This window comes from Epinephelus moara, chromosome 23, assembly GCF_006386435.1.
Source record: "Epinephelus moara isolate mb chromosome 23, YSFRI_EMoa_1.0, whole genome shotgun sequence".
In the NCBI taxonomy this organism is placed as follows: Eukaryota; Metazoa; Chordata; class Actinopteri; order Perciformes; family Serranidae; genus Epinephelus; species Epinephelus moara.
Window position 1 is genome coordinate 33,823,925 of NC_065528.1, and position 13,119 is coordinate 33,837,043.

The window sequence follows — 13,119 nt, forward strand, 5'->3', positions numbered from 1 at the left end:
GCTTTAGAGCCTGATGTCCAGGCTTTAAAAGTCTTGAGGAGGTTTTAGGGGTCCTTGAGAGGTATTTAGAGATATCTGAGGAGACTGCATGGTCTTGAGGAGGTTGCAGTGGTTTCTAAGGAGGTATTAATGATCCATTCAGAAGTCGCAGGTCGTATAGGTCCATGAGGATTTTTTAGAGCTCTCTATAAAGGTTGCAGAGGTCTTGAATGGGTTCCATGGGTCATTGAGGGTGTTTTAAAGGTCCTTGAAGATGAATTAGAGGTTGTATGGTAGGTACTGATGATTGTTAAGGAGGTTTCATGGGTTCATGAGGAGGTTTCAGACGTTCTTGAGAATATTCCAAAGGTCCTGAAGGTGTTGTTGGGGGTTGCTAAGAAGGTTGCAGTGGTGCCTAAGTATTTCCCAGGCTCCTGTAAAAGGTTCCAGGTATCCCTGAGGGGGTAACAAAGATCCTTGAAGAGTCTAGAAAAGTTTAATCTCCTCTATGAGCTCTCATTAGAATGATGTTAAACTGTTGAAATAAACTGTGACTGAGGTGAAAACAAATTATTTTAACCCCAGATAACCAATCAGAGAGCAGGGAAATTATAAAGGAAAATATTATGGCTTTAAACTTTCTTCCAGGAGATTAGCTGATAACGCTCAGTAGCTCCGTGTGAATGTTATCTGTCAGACTAAGTTTTAAGGAGGCGGCGCTGTGCTGTAACCTGACATAAATCTATGAAACGAGGTTATAAACAGTCGCAGCGGGGCCACACACTCTCAGACACACTGTATATAAACACATGGCACCACAGATCATGTGACAGTGTATTCCCATGTACAGTCACTGAGCAGGAATCCAGAATATGTCCAGCTGTGGGAGGCTGTGGGAGGTCTGGGAACTTTCTCCTAAACATGGACAGCTGGGAAACTGACTTGTCTCTGTTACAGCCTCCTCCTGTTTCAGTATCATTGACCGTCACTGCTGAAGCTGCTCTGTGTCCTCCTCTTTATCACAGTCCCCACAATGTAACACTGTCTGACAAATATGAGATTGGACATCTGTAAATATGATGAAATGTTGTGCATATAGCTGCTAACTGCTGAGCTCACACCTGGTGAGTCACTCAGTTTGTTTACATGCACAGAAGATTCTGTTGTTTTGCTCCTGAGCTGTTTACATGTCTGATGAAAGTGAATATTCCTGTTCACATGCAGCCCTGCAGACTCTGACTAACGGACCCTCAAAATATGGAAATGTGGAACATTTGGAGCTGATTGTTATTCTGCTTCTTTGCATGGAAAATGATTATTTTCAAAGTTTCCTAGCAGCGGTGGACTTGTTAGACCTATAATTCCTTCAACCACCGTCTTCAGAAACTCAGCATTGTGAAATTTGTGCATTTCCAAAACACTGTTGATATCCAATAGGGTTGAGCCAAGTACTCGCATGAAACGAGTATCAGTTACAGATATGTACTCTTTACAAGTACAAGTATCATACAAGTCAAATGTGTCATTATCTGAACTCAATTCTGAGACTAGCTTCAGCCTTACCGACAGAAGTTTTCGGATCTTGTCATATCTCCAGTTAGACCCTTCTTCCCAACCCCAGATAATTGTTTTCCTCCAGTTTTGATAGAAACGCCCACTTTCAATCAGTTCTCTGCACAGTTACCTGCTCCATTCACACCTGGCTTCAGTTGGACATTTCATGGACCTTAGACGAGGAAGCTGGAAGGATAAATTCAGTTCAATGTCCAGATTAACTGAGTCAGACATTTCTGTTCTCACGCACAGATCCTCCAGGTGATGTCAGCACGTGTGAAAAATAATCTCTCTTTCATGTGTCCATGTTGAGTCCTTCTCTGTCTCCTCTCTTTCTGCAGTCGATCCAGTCTCAACGCCAAATTCGAGGAGACCGTTCCTCTTAACTGTGACCAGTCATACATCACCGCTGCCGTCATCAGCACGCACACACCGCCTGGCACCACACCCGAAGGCAACGAATCATCCAGCTCCACCGACTACTCCCAGGCCAACATTGTCCGGGTGTCCGCACTCTAGATGACAACTTCCCCTCCAACATGGAAACACAACCCACCCAGCAGAGGACGACGGGGGTCAGGCATCAGGGGGTCGGGAGTCGATGGCCCCGCACCACCACAGACTCAGAGGGCGGGGGTTTGGATCATGCGATCACGATGGAAGTGGGGTTAGCTTGAATATTTCAAACCTCTCTCGGAGGAAACGTCATTCTGTACGCACTAAAACTCAGCTAACCTGCCTTGGAGTGCATTTCTTTCTTTTGTCTTATAGGACGGATTTTTATTCCAGCAGCCAAGCGTTGGAGAGGAGGAAATGGTAGCACTTTGGCTGATGACTGATCTCTACCTGAAGAAATTTGTTTCCACTGCTATTTTTCCAGTCATGTCTTTAAATTTGATGTCTTAAAACACAAAGAGAGCTGACACTAACATAGAGTTCTTTTCTTAAGTCCGAACGCAGTTTAAAGGAAATGTCTGATATTTTGGGAACAACACTGTGAACCATCTTACCACAGCTACATGAGGAATTAGCTTAGCTTAGCACAGAGACTGAGAGCGGGGGGAAACTGTTAACCTAGCTGCATCAGAAGAGAAAAAAATAACCTTTAAACATATCCGTGTGACTTACACGTTGTATCATGTTAGCTATCAAGCTAGTCACCCATCGATTTAAGAGTCAGCAAGTTGACTGTAACTGTTGACGGTTAGAAGCTAACGCTGAACTAGCTGGAGCTTAAAGCTAACTTGTTTCATGGAGTTTGTCTTAAACTTGTGATGACCTCTGCTACGCCATGAAGAAAAAATACAGTTATGTCATGACATTAAGAAACAGATTCCTCAGTGTCGACTGGTTTTGAGTTCAGCTAACAGTCTTCCAAAGAACCTAAAACCACACTGTCTCACTTCCTGTTTCTACCTGTGTGAAATAAACAAGAAACAACATGTTAAGTCAGATCATTTCCAAATTGTATTTTTTTCTCTTAACGTTAATGTTCACTTGGCTAGGCTAGCAGTTTGCCGTCTGTCTCATATTAGCCTTGATTCAGGATGAGTCCAACACTGAAGTTAACGTCACCCTGGTTCCCTCGTCGAAAAGCCAATATTGGATTTTGGATTATTGCAGGAAAAAAAAACATTTCTGATCCTTCCAGGTTTTGTTCAGTGAGATAATCTTCACTAATAAACACCACTTTATGATTATTGAAGAATAAATTCAATCAGCAGAAGTAAGAAGCTAACGTTAGGCTGTAAACAAACTACACCACGCTCACATGACTCAATGTCACAGACACAATAAGACTGTAAAGTCGTGTTCGGAGTTGTGACGTTCTGTAGTCTCATGTAGACACTTTTAAGCAACCATCTTATGGATGCATCAAGATTCACAGTAGGGTATTTACCATTCTTGGAACCCATTGGCTGTATTCAGCGTCTGACTTCCGGCAGACGGTAATACAGCCTCTGGGGGCAGACCCCTGATTTTTTGGCATTCCGGTTTGATTTGGGCGGAGGAGGCAAATTTCCGTTTCCGACTTCTATTTATATATAAGTAAATATGCTGAACCATTGCGATGGATTCAGAGTTTGCAGTGACGCCAAGTATGTTCCGCCTTGTTAGTTCACCGCACGGACCGTTTAACCTGGCAACACCTGCAGCCGGCTCAAAAGTGATTGGTCAATATCACGCGGACTACAAACAGCCTACAACCGGACACCAGGGCTCTTCCGCTCTTCTTCCGGAGGCAAGATCTCCGGGGTTTGCCTACAGACTCTACATTCACTGACTGTAGAGTCTGTATATAGAGACTAGGTATTTACTGACATATTTGATATTGTAGAACAAAACGTAAAAGTCTCTTCAGCTTGCTGCATTGGGAAATGCGCATTAAAAGAAATACGAATTCTGTGTGTTTCCATTAAATGTACGGACTTTGGTGAAAACTACAAACTCGCGCGAGTTTTCCACAGAACCGGAAACAAAACAAGTCTCGCATTCTTCTTCTTCTACGTTTTCTGGCGGTTGGCAACCAGCTTGTAAATGCATTACCGCCTTCCCGACCCGGAGTGTGGATATCACCATGGAGAGAGGTGCGCTACGTCAGACTTAATTCAAACATAACTGTTTCCATCCCCCGTTTTGCGAATCAACATTTTTTCGAATCAACCAAAACCCGACTAAAGCGAGCGTATTTTAGTTTGTGTGAATCAGGGGATTTTACTTAGAATTTTGGCGTTTCCATCATAATTTTCCGATGCGATACTTGTAGATGCACATCTAAACAGGCTGATGGAAACATGGTTACTGACTTCAAGATGAGGGAACCGGGAGCTCTAACGTGCTAATTAACTTCCAGGTTTCAGACTCATTGCTGCGGCACTCTGACGTCATACTTTGTACATTTGTGTCCTGGACAACATTTTAACTTCAAACATTTTTTCTGAAATCAGTCAGATGCTGAGAATTTTTGTTACAGGAAGAATGTGGAAACTTTGAACTCAGCATGTGTTTGGAAATCTTCAATATGTGAGATGCAAAGAGAAAATTTATAAAGAAGGCAAACCGGGTGTCAAATAGTCCAGAACGTGGATCACAGCTCTGATGGTGATTCAAACTCATAATTGACAGTTTGGTTTTATGACATCACGGCTGACTGACAGCAGATTTTCTCCACCCTTAAACTCACTCAGAGAACCGCCCAGTATCTGGTGAGTTTGTATTTTTAACATTAATCCTGTGATGAGTGTTTCGCACCCCTGGGTAACTGACATGTCGGAGTGTAGTGTGATCGTTATATTATTTAAGACCAACACCATCAGTGACCGCGCGGCGCTCCGGCTCGGTCACTTAGTGTTTACTATGCAAACATTCAGGGGAAAAGTTTCTGCCACACGATGAGCAGGACGACCACTGAGAACACTGACGTCATGTGGTTGGTATTTTATAATATGTGTAAAGATAAATCTATATATCTTCATTTATTTAATACTCAACTTATTCAAAAGTTTTTAAGCCAACAGAAGCCAAAGACAGGATTTTTAAATGAATTTATAAGACATTTTTATTCCTGGATGTGTGGTGAAGGCTTTTAAAGAAAATATAATTGACAGACAACGTAATAAATAAAATATGCAATTTTTAAAAATGTTCTTGAGGGGTTATCCAGGGGGACTGTTTTGTATTTTTTTTTTATTACCATTTTAATTATTTTATTTGACTTTATTTGTTGTTATTTATTTTATTTATTTATTTATTTATTATTTTTATTTTGTTTTATTATTTATTATAATTTCACTATTTTTTACTGTCATTTATTCACGTAACATTTTTTAATATATTTTTATATATATATTTATAATTTATTTATTTATTTGTTTTTTATTAAACCTGACAAACACCGTAGATATTTATATGATGTGTGAGTTCAGGATCAGGGCAGGTAACATGGCTCACAAGTGTTCTTCCCAAAATGACGAGCTTTTCCTTTAACTTATCTTGCGGAGGACGTTTTGTATTTGCAGCTCTGACGTAGAAGAACGACGATGACGAGGATGACGAGGGAAACCCCTCTCAGCATGTTCAGTATCTGTGTGTGTGTTTGAGTGCATGGATCCGTGTGTTCCCATGTGTTTCGGGATGTTGCATGCAGATCTGACTGAATGCGTGTGAGACTTGGCGAGCGCCCGGTCTCCGAGTCCTGACTCTGTATATATTTGTTTTTTTTACCGGATCTTCCCGTCAGAGCTGACGGCCTTCTTCTGAGCTGTACAGACACATCTGGACCGCCATCATGAAACGTTGATGTCAGTTTCTGATGAAAGAAAAACAGTGTGCATTTCTCTCTGTCGTCTTGCTTGCAGATTTGTTTGACGCACATGTTGCCTAATGTTGTTGTTCTGTTCTTGATGTGAGCAGGGTTAAAACACTGTGTCGGCCTGATCTTACTTTCTTATGTCAGAACTGATTTCAGGGAGATTCAAGGATGTTTCTGGAAGATTTACATCACCGACACTGTACTGTATTAAATACGTAACTATTATATCCAGGCTACGATTACTGCAGAAACAACCCTCCGAAAATATTACGTCCTGAATTTTTCCCCGTAAAATGAAGCAGGATGTAGCCTACCTGTCGGCAGCTTCTTAGGTGAAGATCTTAGAGTAACAGCTTTTATTTTGAAGGTGAAGAACTGACACGCCAGGAAAAGAAAAAGGTCAGTATCAGGTAATAACATGAAACGTTTCTTGTTACAATGAGATATTTTCACATTATAACGAGATATTTTAATGTTATGATGAGATTTTCTTGTTATAAAGAGATATATCATGTTATAATTAGATATTTTCACATTATAATGAGATACTTTCATGTTATGACGTTTTTATGTCATAACAAGATATTTTCCTGCCCTAACAAGATATATTTATTTCTTTAATGATAATTTTGTTATGTGACATTTTCATGTTTAAAAAATATACTACTCTACAACACAATAAATAGTATAGAAATATTTTTAATTTTTTTGTAACAGAAGGTTTTTGTTATAGTGTGAAGATGTCTTGTAAAAACATTAAAAAAAACAATGTTAGAAACGTTTCACGTTATTTCCTGATTCTGATCAGTTTTTTTCTTTCTGGCATTGCAGCTCTACACTTTTGTAATTTTGTGAGTTAGCCAAACTGTAAAATGAACGTTTGGCTGTTTGAAAGAGTTACGACACTCTGTACTGTTTTAACATTTTAAAGTTAGCAAGGACTGCTAACTTTTGCTAACAGAATGATGTTAGCGAACCAGTGAGCTTGCGTTAGCTGCCTATGCACGTCATTTCCCTCCCCTATGTTGTAGCTAGGTAAAAGTTCTGATCCTGTTGACAGATGACACAGCAGATAGTAATGAATTCTTTAAAGCACATTACATAGATATTTTTATCTCTTTAATCAGGATCTTTGTATCTCGAGCTGAGCGGCATCGTGTCCTGTCAGTCTGTGAATTTGTAACGTTAGCTAACGTAGCATTAGCTCAGCAGACTGAGAGCTTCAGACGTGGCTGAGCAGCAGGTTTGTCATTATGACCACAAGTAGACGGCAGTCATCACAAAATAATATTCCACTTCTAAATGCAATGATTAAAATAATAAAAAAGATATTTCAGTATCACAATAATGTAGCTGCCTTCGCTAAAAGTGAGCTAAACTAAATTTATCTTACTGATTCTGACAGCTGGTGGAATAGTTCGGGAAATACTTTTCTTGTTCAGATTGATTTCAAGGAGTTTAAGTGCGCAAAATAATCTGTTTTTACCCTTTTTTTGAAAAAGACAAAATTTCTACATGCAGCCACGCATTCTCTGATTTACGTGATCTTACATTTTGATTATCACGTTAAAACATAGAAAAGTGGAGCAGCTGGAGACGCTCGTCTCATTTTGCTTCTTTGCATCAAAAATTAATTTAATTTTGTGTATGTGTCCAAATAATGCTATTAAACCCTGAATAATACCAACATGTCCCATACGCCTTAATTGGAAAATGATACATTTGGACAAAGGCCAAATTTGGAAATTTGGAAAATCCAAACAGAATAATATGCTGTTTTAAATTCCGAATATTTTCATATTCAGAATAATAGCGGAATAATAGTGTGCATATAAATATACCCGGTGTTAATGTCTGTTAATGCTGCGTTAAAATGGAACACATTAGCTCGATGTCGTGAATACCACGACAGCAGTGGAATTCATACGGACTCTTGTCGTAAACACGGTAAACACAACCCCATTTGAACGCAGCGCAAGTTCAAATCTGGAGTCGTGCTTAGCTTAGCTTAGCTTAGCTTAGCATAGCGTAGCTCCAGAGAGTATCTTTGCCTGAAACAACAAACTTATTTCTACACATAAGAACATAGCTTCCAGACTTTATGCTATGCTACGCTAGCATAAAAATCCACTTTCAGAGAGAATGTGAAGACGAGTATTTTCCGAACTATTCAGAATCATTAAGCTAATATTTCTCTTCCTGTAGCTAACGAGACGACACCAAAGTCTGTTTGTATTTTGGTGAATATTTTAGTCCTCTGCTGTAGCTGGTGTTTCCTACAGAGCTCCTGAAGTCCTGAGATATATTTTTAATCTTGTGTGCACAAAGATAACGATTTGTGTGCACGAGTTATTGTCAAACCCGAACAAGATAAAATAATAATAATGAGTTATTTCAGGACTTCAGGAGGTTTTATTTGAGACTGTTTGTGATTTGTAGGTCTAAAGCCATGGAGACAAACGGGAAATAAACAGGAAATAGTTTTTGGGTATGAACATGGTGAAGTTTAAAGATGTTGTATCTTCTCTCTCAGAAACATCAGTATCTACCTGTACTGGTCAAACTCCAGTCTGACCAGTCTGACCACTGGTGAACCGAGAACTGAATCCATTTTGATACAAAGGCGACTTTTCTTAAACAACATACTGTGACTTCATTCTGTTCATTTCCTGGTGGATCATTTGGATTTGTTGATGTGGATTTACTTCCTGGACGTTTCTACCTGCAGCTGGATTTAAAGTTTGTTGGGAGGAAAGAGCACATCGGCACGTCGGAGCGCAGAAGCCTCGAACATTCGAGGGCAGCTGAAATAAATTCAGCACTGATGCAAACATACGACTGATCTCTCAGAGCTGGGATTTAATCCTGAGCTTCATCAAAAGCAACTTGATTTCTTTGTTGTTTATTTTTCAAGACGACAAAAGTTGACAGAAGTTTCATAGTGAAAATGCAAATGGCCGACCCTGCTAGGACCCCACCCCCACCCCCTTCATCCATCACTGCTCGACTATAATGTGACATATGCAACCAGCTCCTGTTGGTCGGGTCTCTTCCTCTGGGTTTGTAAAGATATGCTTTGAATTTAGGGGGGAAAAATACAGAAACATATTTTTGAGGATCATGTTGTTAAATTTTGGTTGTAAAAGAAAGAAATAAGGATTATTATTATGATTATGATTATTATTACTGTTGCTAGTGCACACGTGCTGTAATTGTTCTTTATGGTGTAGTAAATCATCTTATTTTTACAATAATAATTTCCATCAGCAGTCGTCGTGTCTTACGTTAACATTCCACATGATATTTTTCTAAAGCGTTCAGATACAACTTGCATGCGTTCGGACCCGTCGTCATGTTGGAGCAGGAAGTGATTCAAGGATTTACCTGTAAACTGAAGAAATTGTGAGGATGGTTATTATGATAATTATTGATTTTGATTTCTTACAGCTTGTGTTATATTGATAAAAAATACTTTAATTATTGAGGATAATATTGAAAAAGAGAAGCTTCCATGGTTTTAGTGTCTGAGTAAATAGAATAAAACATTGTCCTATAAAACACGTGTTGGTTTCTCTTCATTCAGCTCAGATTAAATTCACAATGATTTACTATAAATTATTCTGTTTGTTGTTTCATGTGGACGCCGTAGTTTTGTTTTTAATCATTTGTTTTCAGCCAGTTATCAGTTGGAAGAAAATATAGACACTTTTACTGTTAAGAAACAGTATGATGTTTGTTGGTGGGCGGGGCTTAGCTGGAGGCAAAACAGTTCTCCACAGACATTAGCTAGCGCTAGCTAACAAGTTGTGTTGTCTTGTTTTAGACGATGGAGGAAGATGATGTGAGTGGTGCATTCAGAAACACTCTGAGTGTGGGAGCGCACTCTGACACAAACTGGAGCGTTGATAAATTGGGAGCGCTGTCTGAATGTAGCGTTGGGTTATCCAGAGCAGCGCACTCTCAGAGTGGCAGAGCGCACTCTGGACACTCTGCCTGTGGAGACGGAGCAGCAGAGCGCCGAGCGGAGTGAATGTGTGATTAACTTAACCGTTGGTTCATTCATGTAGAAATATAACGCTCCGTTTCTTCCACCAACAGGGCTCTCATTTTAGTGTAGAGCGTCAGACTGAATTTACCAACGCACCATGTCAGGTCACACACTCTCCGGGACCGCCAGTGTTACTTGAATAAGCTGTCGCCCCGAGTTTTATCGTGACCGGACCGTTAGCTGATTGGCTTCAAATTGGGAAAAAAATAACTACGTCGTTAGGTTTGGGAAGAAAAATGATATCATGGTTTGGCTTGAAATATGTGTGTTTGTTATGTTTCGCAGTCAACACCATTCCCTGTCTCCACCTGACGTCCAACACACCGACCAATTCTCCACATGGATTTTGTCTCTCTTTATACTACGTCACCTGACTTCCTTCTTTTCTTATAATTCAACATTTCCTCATACAATGGTTTGAATGATAGCCTACGAATTAGCATCCCATGAATGACAATTTATTTAACTTGAAGTTAAGAAGATTGGGTTCAGGAAAGTTGAGTTACTGCGGTTAAGTTTAGGAAAAGAAACATGAAGTTCATTTAGAGTTCACATGGTTCTTAACACCGCCCTCCCGAGGAAAGTCCATCCACCGCCCCAACCTGCCTCCTTAAGGGACCGCTTCCTTCTTTACTCCACTCATTAGTCACATGATCACAGGCTTCCCAAATGCGTGGGTTATGCATGAATTACTGGCTCTGTTTTGGTGCATTACTTTTTGTTGTAAAGTGTTTGAACTTGTGATGCATGTGTCGACCCACAGCCCGCAGGTTCCCTGGGTCGACCTTTGGGTTGGACGATTCGGGTAAGCTTTGTAGAAACTATTGTGTGTTTCTGAGTATATTATAACCTACAGAAACATTGTGCAGTAATCCAGCTTCCACCTTCTCCTCCTGTCTTTCAGTCATCAGCGCTGTCGCCTCAGGCTTTCTGTTATTCTGCTTTTGACCTGCAAAGTCTATTAAAGTCCGATATAGCTAAATCTCTCCGGTCGTAATGTCCAGTAAAAATATTTTCAATATTTAGGCCTAAAACTGCGTCCTAACAACTCCACCCTGTTGGGATTTGATTTGATTTGATTTAATTTATTTATTCACACACACACACACACACACACACACACACACCGGTGAATCAACATACATGTCTTCATACAGGCATGAAGTTAACAGTGTGTGTGAATCAGGTCTCCCAAGAAGCTATTGAAAGCTTTTAGAGGGAGCCTGGGTATTGTCAAAGCAAAACAAATACATTATAGTAAACAAGGGTAAAAACATCATACATAGCAACAAACACAGAGACGTGAGCTTTCTCGGAGCACATGACTTTAGGACATAACAAAATAGTTAAATATATGAACTTAGTAGTTTGATTTTTAGCATTTTCTTAAATGTGGAGATGGATTTCAAGACTTTAAAGCACTCATCAAACTCGTTTCAGAGCAGCGGATGCCTGCAAGCAATGGACAAGCTAGTACTTTTAAGTCTTCTCTTCTGCCCAGTGATGAGATGTTTTTGCTGGTGTCATAAGCATGACCAGGGCTGCAGACTGGGACAAGCTCAGACAACCTTAAATTTGTTTTATGGATTACCTGGAACATCATACATGCAGTTTGATACAGATTTATCTCTGTGAGCCGGAGGAGACCAAAGCAATGGAAGAGAGGGCTTGTGGGGGCATTATATTCGGACCAAGACACAGCTCGAATGATCTTTTTTTGAAGACTTTCTAATTTTTTTAAATAACTGGGGAAGGTATTGCTCCGTATGACATTACAGTAGTTGATATATGGTTCAAACAGAGTTTTGTACAGAGAAAGAAGTGCTGATAAAGGAAGGTGAGACCTTATTTTGAAAAAAAGACCAACATATTTAGATAATTTGGAAATTAAATGTTCTATATGCAGTTTAAAATTTAAGGACTCATCTATTGTTGAGGCTACTCGAGTTAACTCCTTATCATTTATTTTGAGACGTATGTGATCCATATCAGATGGCTTTTTATTGGATGTAAAGACAATGAAATTAGTCTTTAAATGTTGAGAGATAACTTATTACATTTGAACCAAATATCCATTTTCTGTAATTCAGCATTGAGTAATTTCTGTAATTCAAATGTATTTGTATGTGACAAAAATAAATTGGTCTCATCAGCAAAAATGACTTTGTGTAGGATTTTAGAAGAATTTACGAAATCATTAATATAAATGATGAAGAGTAATGGCCCCAAAATTGAGCCCTGGGGGACCCCATATTTGATATCCATATTTTGCAATTTTTGGTTATTTATATTTACAAATTGTTGCCTACTAGAAAGGTTTAATGACCTGCTTGCTGTACATTATCCTGATTATCACACAGATGCTACAGAAATCAATAATTTGACACAAAATATTGATTTAAAAATGATTTAGTTTCTCCCTCCAGAGTCTGTGATCAGACCTGCATCCACAGCAACAGTCTGGTATTCATAGCCGTGCTCTGCTGTTCAGATATATCAGACCGCTGTAATGGACCAATCAGAATCAGCCTTGTAATAAGTTCTGATCAGATATGATTGATAAAAATAGAGGAGTGTGTAAAGTGAGACTCTGTGCCCATTGGACGGCTGGACTTCAGCACATTAACAGATGTATCGTCTCCAGAAGTCTCAGAGTGGAGCACTGAGGCTGAATGAACTATTAATACTGCGTACAGTGGTGGAGGTAGAGTTTCATACATGTTGGAGTCAGGAGCTTTTCACACTAACCAGCTGACACCCTGCCACCGTGTGTGTGTGTGTGTGTGTGTGTGTGGGTGTGTGGGGGTGTGTGNGTGTGTGTGTGTGTGTGTGGGTGTGTGGGTGTGTGTGTGTGTGTTATGTTCAGGGACAGCTGCAGGGACTGGAGGAATGTGTTGTAGGTGAGATGTTGAGTTTCAGACAGTCGATCGACTGTTTTCAGGCCTGAATGTTGATCTCAGCAGTTTGGATGGGAACCAGCAGCCAGTGATATGCTGAGCTTCTGCAGCTACACGTTCCCTCAACTCTTCAACAGCCACGACTCCACCGGCACAACCTCCAACTGTAACAGGCCGAGAGTCCTAGAAAATGTTTTACGCCTCGTTTCAATCAATCAATCAATCAATCAATTTTACCAATATCACAAATCACAATTTGCCTCACAGGGCTTTACAGCATACGACATCCCTCTGTCCTTATGACCCTCACAGCTGATCAGGAAAAACTC

The 13,119-nt window shown here is 39.9% G+C and overlaps 1 protein-coding gene across 1 annotated transcript in view; it reads left to right on the top strand.

The window, feature by feature from the left end:
• Positions 1-9,383, top strand: part of LOC126384982 (potassium voltage-gated channel subfamily D member 2-like) — an 84,885-nt gene extending 75,502 nt beyond the window's left edge. Inside the window, exon 5 of the mRNA XM_050036458.1 lies at positions 1,875-9,383. Within this exon, the coding sequence (XP_049892415.1) occupies positions 1,875-2,052 (178 nt within the window). The 3' untranslated portion in view covers positions 2,053-9,383. The remainder of the gene's footprint in view (positions 1-1,874) is intronic.
• Positions 9,384-13,119: the final 3,736 nt, after the last annotated feature.